The sequence below is a fragment of the Aythya ferina genome (assembly GCF_964211825.1).
Source record: "Aythya ferina genome assembly, chromosome: 6".
Taxonomy (NCBI): domain Eukaryota; kingdom Metazoa; phylum Chordata; class Aves; order Anseriformes; family Anatidae; genus Aythya; species Aythya ferina.
In genome coordinates this window covers 9561344-9577821 of record NC_140303.1, presented here as the reverse complement: position 1 = coordinate 9577821, position 16478 = coordinate 9561344, and the positions used below count along the sequence as shown (strand labels likewise).

Below are 16478 nucleotides of genomic sequence, written 5' to 3'. Positions count from 1 at the left end.
CTTAAATCTGGAATTACCCTTTGCCAAAAGTTTCCAGATTCTGAGCCAGGTTTTCTAGCTCACAGAGGGCAGCTGGGGGACAGGAGGCTCACACTCAGCTCTGTGGCTTTGCACCCCCTCCAGCTTTGTAGCGTTTTTCTTCTTTGCAGAAGCCTCCTTACGGAGGGGTAATTTTTAAGGCAGAAAGAACAGATGGGCAAAGAAGTTGCCACTGAATTCGCAGCTGATTTATAATAGCGCTTGCTGGAGTGGCTGCAGACTGATTTCTGACCTGTAACAATATTAACCTTTATAATATAGAGGGGCTAGTCCAGTGTCTCAGATTAGTATAAGTCTCAGTTCTATTTGCTAACAGCCCTGCATTTCCTGAATGCACTGCTAGGACTGCCACACAGGCATGCACATCCAAACTGCAGGAAGGCCGCAGCATAAAGTTGCCGGAGGGGCTTGGGGCTGCATTGAAAGCCCCGCAGCATCTTTGCATTCATGGTTTCCTTTGCTGGGAGTTTCTTTTTGGATGTACTACATTTGTGTTCCCTCTGTACAGAAAGCTACATGCCTCTGTGTGTTTTTTTTTTTTTTTTTGAAAACACTCAGTTCTTGGTGTGTTAACAGTTCTTCCTGTGAAGATTAGTGTTGGTTTCAAACGCAATACCTGGTAGGTCCTATAAGGTACTTGTGCACTTACTGTATATAGTGCAGTACAGGGGATGTCAGTGACAAGAATCACACAGAATTGACGTGTGGGCAGATCCCTCCACCTGCAGTTGCCTGATTATGTCTTTCTTTGTGTTTCCTTTGGATAGTTTACAATTCGTGCTTGTTTGGTATAGTGAACGTTAATATTACACAAACTCATTATGGTACCGCTGCAGCCATAAATGCCAAATGAATTGATACAGCTTAGGTAGTTTGTGTTCACTGCGTCTGGCAAATTAAATTTTATGGGGAGATTGCCAGGCAATTTGGTGAAGTAAAACACACAAAGAGCTACATAATCTTCTTGTCATTTTCAGAGATGAGAAGCTTGAAAGATACTGTGTTTCCCATCGTAGTTGTTCTGATTGTCATTTTAGTGAGGGAGGAGCAGGCTATGCGGTGGCAGGGTGTTGTACTCCTCTGACGGCTGGAGTCTAACATTACAGGACCACAGGCTGGGGACAAGAGTTTGCAGTGAGATGATGAGCCCTCCAACTCTTAGGCTTCAAAGGCCTGAGAGAGGGCATTTACTTTCTAAAGAAAGTGCTAAAGTTTCTCGGGGTTGATCTCAGCCCTAAATCCTTGCAGCTTTTGCCCGGGAGAGGCGCCGCTGGTTGAGCATAAAGCACTGGTTGGATGCATAAAGCAGCATGTGCCTGTTCCCTCCCACGTGAGAGCTATTTGGATGTGAATCGATAGCACAGAGCTGTGGCTCACAGCAAGAGGGCTGGAAAGAGGGAAACCTCAAGGCAAGTTTCCAGCTCCACAGCAAGTGTCACATCCTTCTTCCTCCAGGGATTAGAGATGTACTGAAGGTGCAAGGTGCAGACACAGCTTCAGTACTTGTATCGCACCCAGACTGGCTTTGTACCAGCATTTCTTTAGGACCTGTGCTGCCGGGAGCAGAAGCTTGCCCATACTCTAAGCCCATAGCAGTGCCCTGTGTTACAAAGTCCATCCCAAGACTGATGCAGTTTTGAAGTAAAAAATTAGCATCCTAAGCTAAATTGAATTCTTTCATGGCATCTGAACTCTTCAGTTGCAATTTCAGCTCTTTGGCTTTTTCCAGCTTTTATTTTCCTTTGTCTAGAGATATTCTAAAAACATGGAGTTTTAGAAGGTCTGTGCTTCTGAGAGATAAACTGAATCCTCAGCAGTGTTTCCAGGAGCACGGTACCCCAGTTAGTGCTTGAGTGTCCTACATTCACAGCCATTAGATGATTCATTCAGGTATTTGTAACAAGTACTGTCCTGTGTGCACAGAGATAATACTAATACAGAAAGCACTCTGTGTACCCAGTGGTGCTTTTTGCTCTAAATCCTTGGCTAATTCCTCCTGAAAAACGTCTATACTGTTTGTTACTCGCTGATGCTGTCTCTGTAATTCTACTCCATTCGCTGTATATCATGGAATGTCTGCCAACCCTGCAATTAAGTATCAAGCTAGTTTTTTAGGAGAGGGGTCTAATTCGTATGTCCAGGGAGACTGTTCCGCTTGGCTACAGCAGGGTCTGGTATGCCAAAAGACAGCTTTTAGTTCCCTGAGTAGTGTCTGGTATGCCACCCCAGCAGTCCTGGCACAGCGCTAGGGCTGGGAATGTCTCACGGCTGAACATCTGTACGTGTCTGTACATAAAAAGATCATTCCAGAGAGAAACTGGGCAAGGAGTTACCTTTATGATTAATTTGATCTGGTTTCTGAATTTGAGAAGTAGCCATTTCCAAATTACAGAATTATAAAGGAGAACGCTGTTAGTGATTTTTAGATGCATTTCATGTCAGTGTGGCATCTTCCCTTCCAGAGCTTATCACAGACAACAGGGACTGTTCATCCAACGAGATGGCTGCCGGAATTCAGCGGCATTAATTAGGCTCTTAAGTAATGGGTGAATTTCCAAGGTACCTGTAGTGCTCCAGTGGTGGATCAGATCTGAGGACTAATAACAACCTCCTTTACAGACTGAAATCCAGCAGGTGGGGACGGTAAGCACCACTCTGCTCAGTTAGAGCTGGAAGGAGGGATTTTGGAGAGCAGTCAGGATTTGGAGGGGCACTTCCCAGTGTGCCAGCACAGGTGAGCTTGTATGAGGGGTACCGTCCTTGCTGGTGGGGAAAGCTAGCATCCTTTTCTCTTGGCAAAGAGAAAATTCAGGAGGGAGTCATGATTTGTTTGTGATTCTCCTTGTGCCCAGGGCTTTGGTGTAGCAATCACTTTCTTCTTAGTCCTCACTTCTTTAAGAAAAGGCAGTTAATTGACCCTGACCTTGAGCGGACTTTTTCTCCAGACATGTCCTGGCCATGTGGGGCTGATAGCAGTAAAACTACTTCATCCCAAAGTCAATAGATAATTTGTGTGAAGAGGTATCAAGGCTAGATGGGGCCATACAAGTATTTTGTCTAACCTCCTGGCATAACATCAGCCAGGGATTCGTCTCCTAATTTCTGCTTCAAGTGCAGAAATGCTCTTTGAGGTGCAGTTTGTCTTCCCAAAAGATTAACTTGATCGTATCATTTGGGATGGAAAATACATCACAGTTTAGAAGAGTCTCAGTGGGCATTTAACAAGGACTTAAGCAGGGTTTGGATCTTGAAAGTGTCCACCACACACCTTTTAGTGCTAGATTAAGGAGCTGCCAGTTACCAGAAATCTCTTCTGCCTAAGGGGCTGAGTAGGATAGCATCATTTGTACACGTTTGGTGTTAGGGCAGAACACCACTGATGTCTCCTTTTTATTAGGTTTGTTTGTGTCATTTGCCATCCTTCTGCTTCTGCAATATCTTCCCCCAAATAATAACCAAATCTTTCCTTAGATTTCATGCTTCATGTTGGGTTGGGTTGTGGGCTTTTTTGTTTGTTGGTTTTGTTGTTATTTTTGTTGTTTTACTTTCTATCCAGTGTCTTTAATTCCTTCTCCTTAAAAGGTCATCAAAAATATTGAAAATGTTGGGAGTCTTTCTTTAGCATTTCTGCAAGGATCTCTCTTCCTTAGGCAGGTGTTGGAATAAATGATGAGCTTGCAAATTAGCTAGAGGTTGTATCAAAGGGTTTCATAGCATTTCAGAAACTTACATTGACTCTACCTCTTTTTTTTTTTTTTTTTTTAATCTCTGTAGTTTTCTTGAAAAACTGCTTGGTTTATTAGGAATATTCTAACTCCGTATGAATCCATTCTGTATCTTTCAGTAAATACTATGTTTGGTTTATTTTCCTAGTAGAGCCTATGTAACAGTGTACCAGATACTGCAATTGCTGCCATCAAACCTTCAAAGTAATTCTGCAAGTCCCACCAAGCTTTCCTGGAAGATCTCATTCCTCTTCTGTGCTTCCCTAAGTTTTAATGACATCCTGGTGGTGGGAGGCTCCTGTCTGTTCTGCTCTGCCTTTTCCATTATGAAGTTCTCAGTAGCTGTTTGTGTTTTGTTGGTGCCTAGTCAACCATCACAAATGTGTTACCTACAATAACTTTCTTCTTGCAAGTATTTTCTTCTGGGAAGAATTCTCTGAAGTGTGTCTATTTCTAGTCTTTGTTAGAAATGTAGATAGCACCAGGCCATTTTATAGTCCATGATAAGCAGGACTAATACCAGAGTGGCACTAGTCAGCATTATTTCATTGCTCACGGTGAATGAAGCAGGAAGAATAAACATGCAAAAATAGGCCGTAAAATACATTAGGTGAAAAATTATGTCAGTCTTAATAATTTATATGAAAAAGGAAAGCTTCTCTCAAAATGTGTATATTTAGAATACGAGTATTTAAATACCTGTTTAAAGCGTGCTAAGTTTGCCAGAGGAAAAAGGAAGAAAATTCATATGGAGAACTCAAAGAGAATACATGATGCCCAGCTCTTCACAGAGAAATCTTTGAAACTGTTTTATGGCAATTAGTCTCTTGCTTTGCAGCCAGACCAGCTGAAATAAATGAAATTTCTCAAGGACCAAGCCCTTCTCAACCTGAATAGAATATCAGGACCAACTTCTTAAATTGCCTCATGATTTGGAGGTCAAGTGCCTTAAAACAGGAATTTTTAACAGGATTTTTAAAACGTGTTAGTTATTTTCTGTCAAACTCAGGCTCCTGAATACAGGCATACAGAGTCAGACAATCTCAAAGTGCTGGCTGGCATTTGGGGTTGAGCATACCTTTTCTGTTAATTTAATGCATGTTTAAAAACAAGTCACTAGCTCACAGTACTCCTGGTGAGACCTAATGCAAGTTAACACTCAGTGGAATCACTGGAAGAGATGGTAGCTGTCTGTTGCTTCAAACCCTGATATCTGACATGTAAATTTACTGAGCTTCAGTATAAACTGGTTTAAAATCAGGCAGCATCTGCGTAATCCATGAATAGCTGCTGGCTCTGTTAACAGTCAAGAGAGCTCACAGCTGATCCATTTTCTTTCCCAAAAAGAAAAAAGTCAATAGATATAAAGAGAATAAGTAATAAATATTTCTACACTTCACTGATGAGGCATTCTTGGAAAAAAGCAAGCTAAACAACTCTACATAATTCAGTAGTTGGAAAAATGGACTAAGAGTCAGGAAATAATTATGAGAGCTGGGAGAAAATTTTCCTTTGGTGCCTGGGTTTGAAACAGAAACTGCTAGTGAAAAACCTCTGCTTCTGTGGAATTGTGTTTGTGGTTTTGTTAAAACAATAACCACACCTGAAAATACAAGGGATTGTGATTTGGAAGTGCACCTGGCAAGGCTCCAAGAAGTTGTCATTTAAACACCTGTCTGCCCTTGATGGTTGGGGCTCACGAGCCGGAGAGCAACATCCACAGCATCCCACGGCGACAGGACTCGTGTGGTAACGCCTGGAGCATAAGGTAGCAGGAGGATTCGGGAGCGTCCTGTGCCAAACACTGTACTTTCTAAACATACGTTCAGTGGGGATAAATGCCAACACAGCCTAAAATTCCTTTTGTTAGCCAGAGTAAAGAGTCTGCCTTTCTTGTTAAATGCTGTCGTTTGGAAGGGGGGGAGGAAAAATTATGGAAGCTATAAAAAGACTCTCCAAAAGATGTGGTGGGGAGAAGTGGGAGGAGGCACAGATGAAGTTTAGATTTAGAATGTTAAAAAATGATTATTTTATCCAAATCAGTTGGATGGTTATTTCTTCTGGAGTATTATTGCCACCCGAACCTCAGCCCTGCTCTAAATCAACTCAGCATTTCATCAAGAAGCCTATTCTTCGCTATAAGAGACCAAGAGTGCACAATTATGGGTTTCTTTTCCCCCTTGCATAATAAAATTGGGAGATTATCATCAAGTTTCTATTCAGATTTTAGGGAGGCTTTTTTATTTTATTTTTAAAACCCATCTTTGTCTGTAAGAGCTCCCTGTTCAGGCCAGCATGCTGTAATGATTACTGCTGTAAAGGCTTCAGTGGAGATGTGCTCTATTTCATTCTCAATGAGGGCTGATGGCATTTTGAGAGGCTCAGAATATCCTTTGATTACTGTATAAAACAGACTGGGGAAGATGGCGATGCAGCGTGCAGCATAGGAGGGGGCTGCTGCTCAGAGTGTTGCTCATCAACTTTCTTTTGTGCTTTTTTTTTTTTTTTTTGGTCTGCCATATCGCAATCACAAATCATGGCCCTGTTGTCGGCTTTAAGGTCCCATTCCCCATCCTTTCCCTGTTTGGGGATTTGAAGCTCGAGGTTTGTACAGAAGAAGAGCTGCCGCTGCTCCTGTGTTTTGGACAGATGCTACATGAGCAGGAGCAGTGCCTGGACCCTTCTCTCCCTCAGGGAACCGTGCGAGTAGCTAGGCGATGGTACATCATCTCCTCCCAACGGTGGGGAACTGGCCCAGTGTTAAAAGGGGCCGTTTACTGCAAAACATCTTGGAGTGTGTATTAAAGAAAAGCAGTGACAGAAAACTAGTCAGTGGTGACAGAGAGGATACGGGAGTAAAAGGGATTGAAGGAGGAAGACAGACTCATGCAAGCTGCCTCTCTTCCTGCTCTCCTGTCTGCTTGACACTCCAGTGTGTTCATATAAAATAGCAGGGGAAACAAATTTTTGCATCTTCGCTCTTGTGCCACGCTTATGTCAAATCGCAGATTTTGCCAGCTGAAGTCTGTTTGCCAACTCTCCTGAAGCTCAGTGCAAGGTGCAAGGTTTGGGAAGTTTGGAGGTTGGGGGATGGTTCCATGGAGGATTTTTGATGCAATATAGCAGAGCACAGCTTTTATTCACAAGCCAGGTACAGAAGGTGGGGCTATGGCAGAGCACTTCACCTACGTTTCCGTGCTGGTGTGCTAGGAAACTTGATTTTGTGGCCACATCTTGCACCTCTTAACGGGCTATTTTCATCAGCCGTCTGCTAATCCTTGACTCCCTTACTTGGTGAGGTTTTAGACAGAAAAAGGAGGGTATATGTCTGGTATTTTCCAGTAATAGCACAGGAAATAGTCTGTGCAGTATTTAGGTATCTCATTTCCTATAGACCTATGCCAAGAATGTTAGGCATGTTTCATTTATGATTTACACCATTTACTGTTCACAGTCTGTGCCATATTACTCCTGGAAGGCTCTGTTGAAATTTGGGCATCCCACTGTGCACGGATTGCTCTAAAAGAACCTGGAAGTCTGAAAACAGACAGATGTTATCTACGAGTCACCTGCAGCTATTAATTAAGTCAGTACTGAACTGAATCCAGGTCACCAGTGAACTGCCTGTACTGATATTGAACAAGTTCAGGAATGTCATAAACCCGCCATACTGCCTGGACATGCTCTGGCATATTTCTGTCATACCCGCAGCCTCTGTGAGCTTACACTGCCTGCACATCTCACCTTTTTTCTGATAAATGGCAAGCAGAAAAAGCGTACATACAGAAAAGACTTAGTCCTTTTTTGTTTTGTTTTGTTTTGTTTTTTTCCCATTTCATCTCACTGATCTAAACTGGATGGATCATACCTTGGTCGTGGAAGGGGCAGACATCAGAGATGAGAGCTCACACAGAATGGTGCTTTATGCTTTTTTTATACTTGTAGTGCATAGATATTTAAGTTAAAACGTTTACCCATATTCTGAAAAAGGCTAATGCTGGAAAAGTGGCTGGGAACTTGTAATTTCCAACACATTCATTGCTCCCCATGGGACTTCATGACCATTGAGCCAAGGACATATTTCTGTTTGTGTGCTTGAGAAAACCTATGTGAGACATGCACAGATCCCAAACTGGTTTCAGAAGACATATGTCTCCAGAATGTTGTGAGTTTTTTTCTCTGTGCTGAAGTGCTGCAGGGTGCCAGCAATGACCCATACCTGGTGCCAAGCTGTGTCACCTGGGGACTTTTCTTCACGGGCCTAGAGAAAGTGCCCAGTGGGGAAGGGAGTTTTCCTAAGTACAATGAGGAGCCTGGGCTGGACAGAAGAGAGAGCATGAGGAATGCCAGACTCGTGAACTTTTTTGTCCAGCCAGCAAAGTGACAGCTTCTCAGCCCAGGGCCCCTTGGTCAGTTGCATTGCACGTACCAGTTGAGCAGTGCCTGAGTTTCCACAGTGGGGGCATGGAAAGAGCAGGCTGATGAAGGAAAAAACACAGACCTCAGTGTTCCCAGAACCACTTCCAACCGTACCCGCAGACAGCAATCCTTTCCAGTAGCACTGAGGATTCTCTGGTTTGCCTCATGCTCCAGACTTACCCATCTTTAGGAACGAGTGGTAGGAAACCTTTGTAGAACATTAAACTTCCCTGATTCAGAAGAGGAGAGGATAAACTACAAAGCTCGCAGTCTCATGGGTGCTCCTTAAGTCAGGGTAGTTGTCCATCCCTGTAGAAGTCAATAGATCTAATTGTACATGCGCCCTGAGGCTTGCTTGAAGATACCGAGTGGTAGCATCCAAAGTTCAAGCACCCTCAGATCCTGTAGGACCCATACAGGGATCACCAGGGTGCTCCATCCATTTTACCTGTGCACCAGCTGTTCGCAAGCAAGGGGGTCTTCTGGTGTGGGGTAAGCTGTCCTGCGTGTATTGCATTCCTGCCTCTGCTCACTGCTGCTCTGACACCAGGAAGCAAAACTTTCCTCTTGAGAAAGGTTCCCTGAACCTGTTCTCTCCAGACCTGAGGAAGCAGCATGAGTGCTGGTGGAGCAACAAACGTGTGGGACTGCAAATGTGAGTGGTGTGCTGGATTTGTCAAGCCAGGCTGCACTTTACATTTTACATACAGCTTGGCTCTGAGCAGGGGCTAGAACCAGAAACCTCCAGAGCTCTGCAAAGCCCTCTAGCCATCACTATACAAACAGCATTTAATTTCTGTGTAGCATTACACAACAGTCTTGTGGTACAGGGTTTTTTTTTTTCCTTTGATTTTCGTCTCAGACATGTTTGCTCTCAGAGGCAGGGCAGAGGGAAGCAGGACTATTCCTGAGCAGAGGTGGCTGCTCTCCTGCAGTGGTCTTTCCTATTTGAATTTCAGTTCAGATCAGTTGTAAATACCAGACAGCTCCCTTGAAATGTAACTGGAGTTTGCTCAGGGCTGGTGGTACAGCTCTGCGTGGTGTGCTCTGCCTGCAGCCCCACCAGAGCATCCCCAGCATATTATTCAGACCCACTTGCATAAATCAGCTGTCCTCTTTCTGGGCAAACTGCTGCAGCAAGATCTACTCGACCTGCTATGCTTGCTAGGAGGCTGCAGTGTGGCGACTTGTGTCTGGATATTGACTTGGTTTTAAATCAGGTAAACTCGGTTTGGCTTGGTTTCTAATCAGGTAAGGAGGAAAGTGAGTTACTTCTAAGTGCACACAGAGCTCAATCAAAACAGGTGGTCACTGAGTTGCCTGAAGCGAGGGCCACAAGATGCCCCTGGACGGTACGTGTGGGGACTGAGAAGGTGGGGGGAGTGTTCAGCTCCTGCTGCCTGCTTCGGTGCTTTTCGTGTACAAGAGCAGATGGAGTGAAAGGGAGCTGGGTGCTTGTGTGACCAGGAGCACTATCTGGGTTCAGGCGTGTGTGTGTGCAGTTTACTAAAGCCTTGCCTTGAGTAAAGAGAAATTTGTCAGTCGCATGAGCTTAGCAGATTGCTTAGAGAACAAGGAATTATAATAATCTCAGCAGGTTCGGGGAAAACATGCTTGCAGCACTAAGGGTGCTGCTGGGAGGCTGTGCTAGCAAGCAAGTCGTGGGGGTGCCAGATCCTGCTGGACAGCAGAGTTGTCACCTGTTGGGTGACAGTCCCAGCCACCCACAGTCCCACAGCAGCGCTGTCACTCACCTTCAGCACTTCCTCCAACTGAAGTGTGCGGCGGGTGCAACTTTGGAGGAGGCCGTGGTCACTGTCAGGCTGCTGCAGGCAAGCTGCGGTGCAGGCAGGAGCGGGAGCGCGGCCCTGGGTGCCCTCCTGCAGGCACAACGCTGGTCCTGAGTGAAAAGAGGCAAGGCAGAGGCACACAACCACGTACACATGAGCGGCAGGACCCAACGTGGCTTTGATTTCATTGCGGTTTAATAGGCAGCCAGCAATGTTATGTCCTTGCTATGAAAGAGGAGGTATTTACTTTTGGGAGACTTTAGAAGCAAGGAATTGGAAAATGCAATTAATGAATAGAAAGCAATAACACAAGCCAATATTCAAGTGTTATTTACCTCTCTTTTATCAAGGCTCATTTTACACGTGCATTAGCTGTTACAGTAGTTGACACATCGCTGGTGTTTAATACCAAAGGGCCTTTAAAAAGGCTTTAGGGCACGCTTGCTTATTTTTAATCGTTTCTCCCCGATGTCACGTTTTTGCCGAAAATTGAATCATGTAGTATAAAGAAAGAAATCTCAGGCATTTCTGGTTAGGGCTGCTCATGAGCAGTTAAAAATGCTGGGCTCCTTTTGGAGGCTGCGTAGAGCTTTAGTGTCAGTGGATGTGTGCACTCTGGAGCTAACAGATACAACGCATATTACACTATCAAAAGGGTGATTATTGATTCCTTTTTTTTTTTTTTTTTTTTTGAAGTCCTTGTCCATCACAACAAGCTAGAGACAGTGATCATTCAGGTCAGAATTTCAGCATCAGAAATCCAAAAACCAAGGTCTTCCCAGTAAAGGAACATATGCTACTCTTTCAAGATAGCACTTAAAATGCAAAAGCAACTGAATCAAAAAATAAAAAAAAAAAGAACAAAGTAAACTGGTTCACACATACAAATCAAGCTATTTAAGCTTTTTTTTGCTAAGATCCAGATGCATTTTCTGCTCACAGTGTGATTCATGTACTGACCAATAAAAGTTGGCTGGGGCTTTCAGTACTTATCTTGGAAGCCTACAAAATGATGACATCACGTTGCAATTAGCAAGCAATTTAAAGACATTTAAACAATTATATCACATTTTCAGCCCCACTAATTGGCACTGCAGCTGTTTTCTTTGCCTCCTCTTTTTGGAACGGTGGCCACAGGGTATTAGCTCATGGGGAAAAACGGTAGAGAATTAAAATGGGTGCAGACACCAGCGGTTTTGAGAAGAGCCAAGCTGTAAGGTTCTGTGTTAGGAGAAGCTGTTGCAAGACAGCTATGTTTAGTACAGAGCTAAAGGGGAGGCATGAAGAAAATACCATTATCCTGATCTCAGTTGGCAGCTCACTGGCTGGGGAGGGTCTTATCAGCAAAAATAGATTAAGTGCGTTAATGCCGGTCCATTCTCCCCTGATGTCTTGGGACAGGGCTATTCTGAGAGGGCTTGTTATTATGTTGTTACACTTGCATAGTGTGTACTTAAATGTTATAATCATGGCCAAGAAAATCTAAAGATAGGATGGTGGGTTTAGCCTTTTGTGATGAGGGTGGAGCAAAGCATGTCCACAGATAGATGATGTGGCCATCCTAGCACAGAATTTATTTTAAGTTTTTAATCATCTAAATATTTACTGGCAGAGGCACATAGCTCTACGTATCAAAGTCAAGGCTGTTGACAAAAGACTTGCTTTTCTAAGTTGCCTTTAAGAGATCCCTGTGGGCTGTGAACTAAACGTAGTTCAAGACAGCCTTCCCTTACTCATCCAGAATCCGTGAACCGCAAGTGGAAATTCATGGGGGTGCCTCCGTGAAAACAGAGGGATGTAAGCTAAAGGTGATTAAGACAGCTTGTGTAGTACCAAATGGGAACGGAGTGGTTATATTCACTTGTTTAGTGTCTGTGAAAAGTAGATGCGTGCTAATCATTTGTGCAGCAGCAAACTCTGCTGACCTGCGTTCGATACTACCACAGCATTGCCACAGCTCTTCGCGCTCTCTAGAGGTCCATAGCCACCTTGGAAATCATAGGAGACTCCCAGTCTCTCTCTGGCCATTGCTTTATGATCTTCTGCAAGCCACTGTTCCTTTGTTTCTGACCATCACTGTACTTACCTGGTGCCAGCTCTTCCAGCATGACTTTTCCTTGAGAGCTTCTCAGCTCTTCCTCCTCCTCCTCCCTGGGCACTGGCAGGGGTTCTCTGAGACTGCAGGCAAGATCCTCTCCATCACTTCCTTCCAGAACCTTATTTCCCTGGGACAAAACAAGTATGGAGACAGTCCTGTTCAGGCTTTGACAACAAGGGGCAGACAGGCAATTCACCTAACAGAGGTTTTCCTGCACTTCTGTATTTTGTACCTTGGAGCATTTTTTAGAAGGTCATAGTTTGGCTAAACACCAATGAATTTTCATGAAAATGGAGAAAAGTGTATCCCTAACTAGGGCTTGTCCACCACACTAATGCTTCAGACATCAGGTGCTAGATCCAAGTAACAAAATGGCTGTGGGAATTTTTCTGATACTGGCAAATGAGCATGTTTGATCAATAGAAATGGGGCTTCAAGCAGGTAGCCAGCAAGCATTTGAAAAAAAAGTTTCTTTTTAAAGGTTTTCCCTGATGCAGATACTTAGCTTAAACCAGAACCCTTTTTAAATAAAGGAAGATATTAGGCACCATCATCTCCATCCCCATGTTCTAGCAAGAAGTTTATAAGGGAATGCTTGACTGTGTTATCTCCCATCCTTACAAACTGAGAAAGTGTGTATTCTAACTTGGGTATGTTTCTTGTGTGGATATTGTTTTTGAAAACTTGTTTTTTGTTTTTTTCTGAAGTGGAGTGTTCTCAGGGTGCTTATTTATTTTCTGAAGCAGTGGTCTTTTTTTTTCATTTGTCTCAATTTTAGACCTTCAAAATGAAGCAAAATCAGAAACAAAGTAGTTATGAAGAACAGATCTTGTAATCTAAAAATGAGCATTTTGTCAGTAGCAAAACACATGATAATAAAAGGTTTTATTTTGATTTACCTCCAAAAATCAGCATTTCCTCAGTGAGAAAGAGGTCAGTTCTGAGCAGCACTAATAGATACAAATACAGCCTCTGTGCTGTTGATGTTACAGCAGTTCAAGGTCCACAGGGCATTGTAAGAAGGTTCCAAAAACACAATCTCAAAATGATGATCTCTGCATGGAGACATTGATTTGCAGCCTCTATAATTCTCAGTAAAATCTGTTAGCATGTGATACAGAGCTAAAGTTAAAAGGCTGAAAGCAGGACCATGGGACATTGGCAAGTGGAAGTCCAGGGGATGTTGTGGTATTTGGGCTTCCCAAAGCTCTTCAGGATTATTTTCCCAGTAATACTCAAACGAGCTGCAACAGACTAATGACAGTCCTGTGCCCTCCCTGCTTTGTCCCTGGGATAGGAAGCATTGCTTGGAGCTAGGTGCTTTCTGCACTTTTGCTGCCCTGTCCATCTGTCATTCTTTCTGCTTTTCCCAAAATGAGCCAGGAGATATTTGCAGCATATATGGATGGCTGTCAGTAGGTGTTAACGCGGCACTTGCTATTACTCATCAAGGGGAATGTGGTAGCCCTCCCTGAGGCAGGTGGGCTACCACATCTTGCTGGCATCGGTGAGACATTTGTCATCATTTAATTCTTTGGATTTTGGATTCAGTTAGGAAATCTGATGTGCATGTTTCTCCCCGTTACCTCATACAGCTCATGTGACTTATTTCATTCATGTGATCTCTTTTTATGTATCCATCATTCCATTTTTCTCTCTTACTAGAGTGAAATTGGACACAGCCCTCCTCCTGCCTACACCCCTATGTCAGGAGTAAGTATTTCACATTCAACCTTCATCCTTTAGGTTTTCGTCCTTCCTTCACTACCTGTTGTCTGTTTCCAGCTCCTTATTCCTACATACACAGCTCAAAAGCCAACAGTGAATGCAGTGTGGGTGTGTAAGCCATCAAATAGTCAGGGGTCTCTGAACTCCGCCTGGATTCATCCACAAACTCTATGGACCCACACACAAAATGACTGCCAACGTTTCTTGAAAAAGCATTTAGGAAACACACGTGGATGAATCTGTCCATTTTTCCTTCTTATTTATAGGTCACGATGTCAAAATTTCCTTGCACACCCCTGCTGACAAGCAATATGGTAGGTGGCGTCAAACCATTGCATCGAGGTGCCAGTGAGAGCACAGCTCACCAGCCCGAAATGCCCTGCCTGATGGGATTACAGTGTTTGGGTGGTGACTGGTGCTGCAGGACACCCTAAAAGTAGCCCCCTGGGAATAAACAGGTCAACGATGGTGTCCTGTATCCCTGGCCCCCTTTGCAGAATATTTCCTTACCATAAGGTTTAAGGTTTTTGTTCTGGGAAGCTGCCAAAATAACAGAAGAGGAGAAACTGCATTTGCCTCTTGCAGCTGTTCATCTCCGACCTCCACGTCTGGGTAGGAGACAAGTTTTCTAGCCCCATTTCCAGCCAGCTCACTTCCCTGCTGCCCTTGCTGCAGTGGTGGTGCCTCCCTGGGGGGAAGCCAGCTCAGCAGCACTGGGCAGGCAGATGCTTTGCTGGCCTGCAGTGGAGCCTGTGCTGCTGCTGGCCCCGCAGCGCTGGAAATGCAGCAGCCTGCAGGATGGATGGGGCTTCTCCTGCCTGGTGAAATGCGTCATTGGGCAGGAAGGCCACGGGAGCTGCAGACACGACTTGCTGTTGAATCTTCCCTCCCTTCGGAGCTTCCTTTCTCATGCTGTCTTTTCTTTTCCTACAGAACCAGTTTGTGTATAGAGATGGCGGCTATGCTGCAGAGCAAGGAGTGCCGATGCCATACAGAGCTCCTGGCTGCATAATCCCAGAAGCCCCAGTTGCTCAAGGGGCCACAGCAGAGATCTTTGAAGACAGCTGCTGTAACGGCACGCTGCGAAAACAAGTGGCCACCCTGGCAAAAGAGGACAGCAGCACCCAGAGGTACAGCGCTGATCCCACAGTCTTCATACCTGAGCGGGTCATCCGGGGAGAGCTGGATGAGGATGGGTACATGACGCCGATGCGAGACAAACCTAAAACAGGTAAAAATGTGTCTTTCCAGAAAAGATCCTAGTCTAGCCTGAATGTATTTTCTGTTTTTCTGTATCAGGACCTTCTCACCAAAAAAATGGATTTATCAACTAACCCAGCAAGACTGAAACGTTCTGATCTGGTGAATGTTTCTTTGCAGGGGGATTCCATTTTCTTTGCTTAATTTTCAACTTAAAAAGACTGAACTGTGCTATAATGTTAGCTTTGGTATTTCCCCCTTTATACTTTGTTTCTGGGAAGGAACGAGAGAGGAACGAGGAAGAATTTAAAAACAAAAAACAAACAACAAACCCACTTCTTATCCAAGAACAAATATTTGGTTATCTCCAAGAGAAGAATCTTTCTTTGGCCAGCCATAGTCTCCACGTTGCTTTGTTTATTGATCTTCTTTATCTTCATGGCATTGTGCTTGGTAAATGTCATGTTGAACATATCACAGAACCAATACACACAGTTGGCATTTTATACCCAGGGGAAGTTTAGGATTGAAAGAACATGATGTGCTTCAGAGAGACCATCACTGCAAGGTGAAGTTTGCCTACATCTGTGCCAGCTCAGAGTGTTACACTTCCCACTTGGCCTTCATTCATTTCTGTCTTTGTAAATAGTGACAGCAGTCATTTTGCTGTAAGGGGATGTGTCATTAGTAATTTGCTTTCAAACATTTGCATTAGCTTTAAAGAAATTAATTAATGCAAATGTAAATGCCAAGTAACTACTGCTTCAGAATTTGGAAGCCACATTATGTTACATGGTGGAAATAGAGGGAGTTCTGGGACTGACCCAGGGCAGTAGCAATTGTGTGAGTGCACTCATGGCTCTGCACTTCAGCAGTCGGCCTTGCAATAAGGGACTGGATGCCTGAGTTTGTTGCAGCATCAGCGTACGCAGGTGGTGTTGTACACAGAGCGTAACATTTCACAGGAGCTGCCCAAGCCCCAGGGAGGCAGTAGTGGCGGCCCAGGAGAAAGCACCTCCTTCCTGTCTCACCGGGCACAAACTCAGGGATGTCACGGTGTGGTCATGATGCTGCATACGCTCTGCCATTTGGGAGACACAGATGAAAGCAAAACGTGGTTGGCATTGCTTCAGAGTTCCTACTGCACTGTTGGCAAGCCGTATGTGCCTGTTCCCCCTTACTGATTCAGCAAAGTTTTAGCTACATGTTCAAAATAATCTTGCTGAGCCTTGAACATTGGCATTTAATGTTTCTGGCCCCTTCCTGAATAAAACCAGAGTTGAAGTGAAGACCACAGCCACCTTCTCATCTCCATGCAGTACAGCAGCGCTGTATGTAGAAGGGGAGTACTGTCACCTCTGTCCTTTCTCAGGCGTTTCCTTGACCCTCTGGCCACAGTAGCTGCAGGCAGGGGTCCATTTCCTTACAGGGCAGGGCACTGTGTGGACCTGTCTCCAGAGCTTTTTGTGGTATTAATCC

At 44.3% G+C, this 16478-nt stretch overlaps 2 protein-coding genes across 13 annotated transcripts in view; one reads left to right on the top strand and one right to left on the bottom strand.

The window, feature by feature from the left end:
- The window catches only part of LOC311439266 (uncharacterized protein), a 218497-nt gene that overhangs the window by 22887 nt on the left and 179132 nt on the right, over positions 1-16478 (bottom strand). For 4 of the 6 annotated variants that reach the window (XM_084524759.1, XM_084524758.1, XM_084524760.1 and 1 more), the window contains exons 2-3: positions 12060-12198; positions 9938-10083 (exon numbers count right to left, since the gene is read on the bottom strand). In XM_084524759.1, the coding sequence (XP_084380885.1) occupies positions 9938-10083; positions 12060-12081 (168 nt within the window). In that variant the 5' untranslated portion in view covers positions 12082-12198. Of the gene's footprint in view, positions 1-9747; positions 10084-12059; positions 12199-16478 lie in introns of those variants that run through there. The other 2 variants (XR_014694628.1, XM_084524761.1) reach the window with 1 other exon arrangement.
- ERBB4 (erb-b2 receptor tyrosine kinase 4) overlaps positions 1-16478 on the top strand; it is a 590714-nt gene that overhangs the window by 566990 nt on the left and 7246 nt on the right. For 5 of the 7 annotated variants that reach the window (XM_084524744.1, XM_084524743.1, XM_084524740.1 and 2 more), the window contains 2 exons: positions 13737-13784; positions 14733-15030. In XM_084524744.1, coding sequence (XP_084380870.1) covers positions 13737-13784; positions 14733-15030 — 346 coding nt within the window. Of the gene's footprint in view, positions 1-13736; positions 13785-14065; positions 14584-14732; positions 15031-16478 lie in introns of those variants that run through there. The other 2 variants (XM_084524742.1, XM_084524746.1) reach the window with 2 other exon arrangements.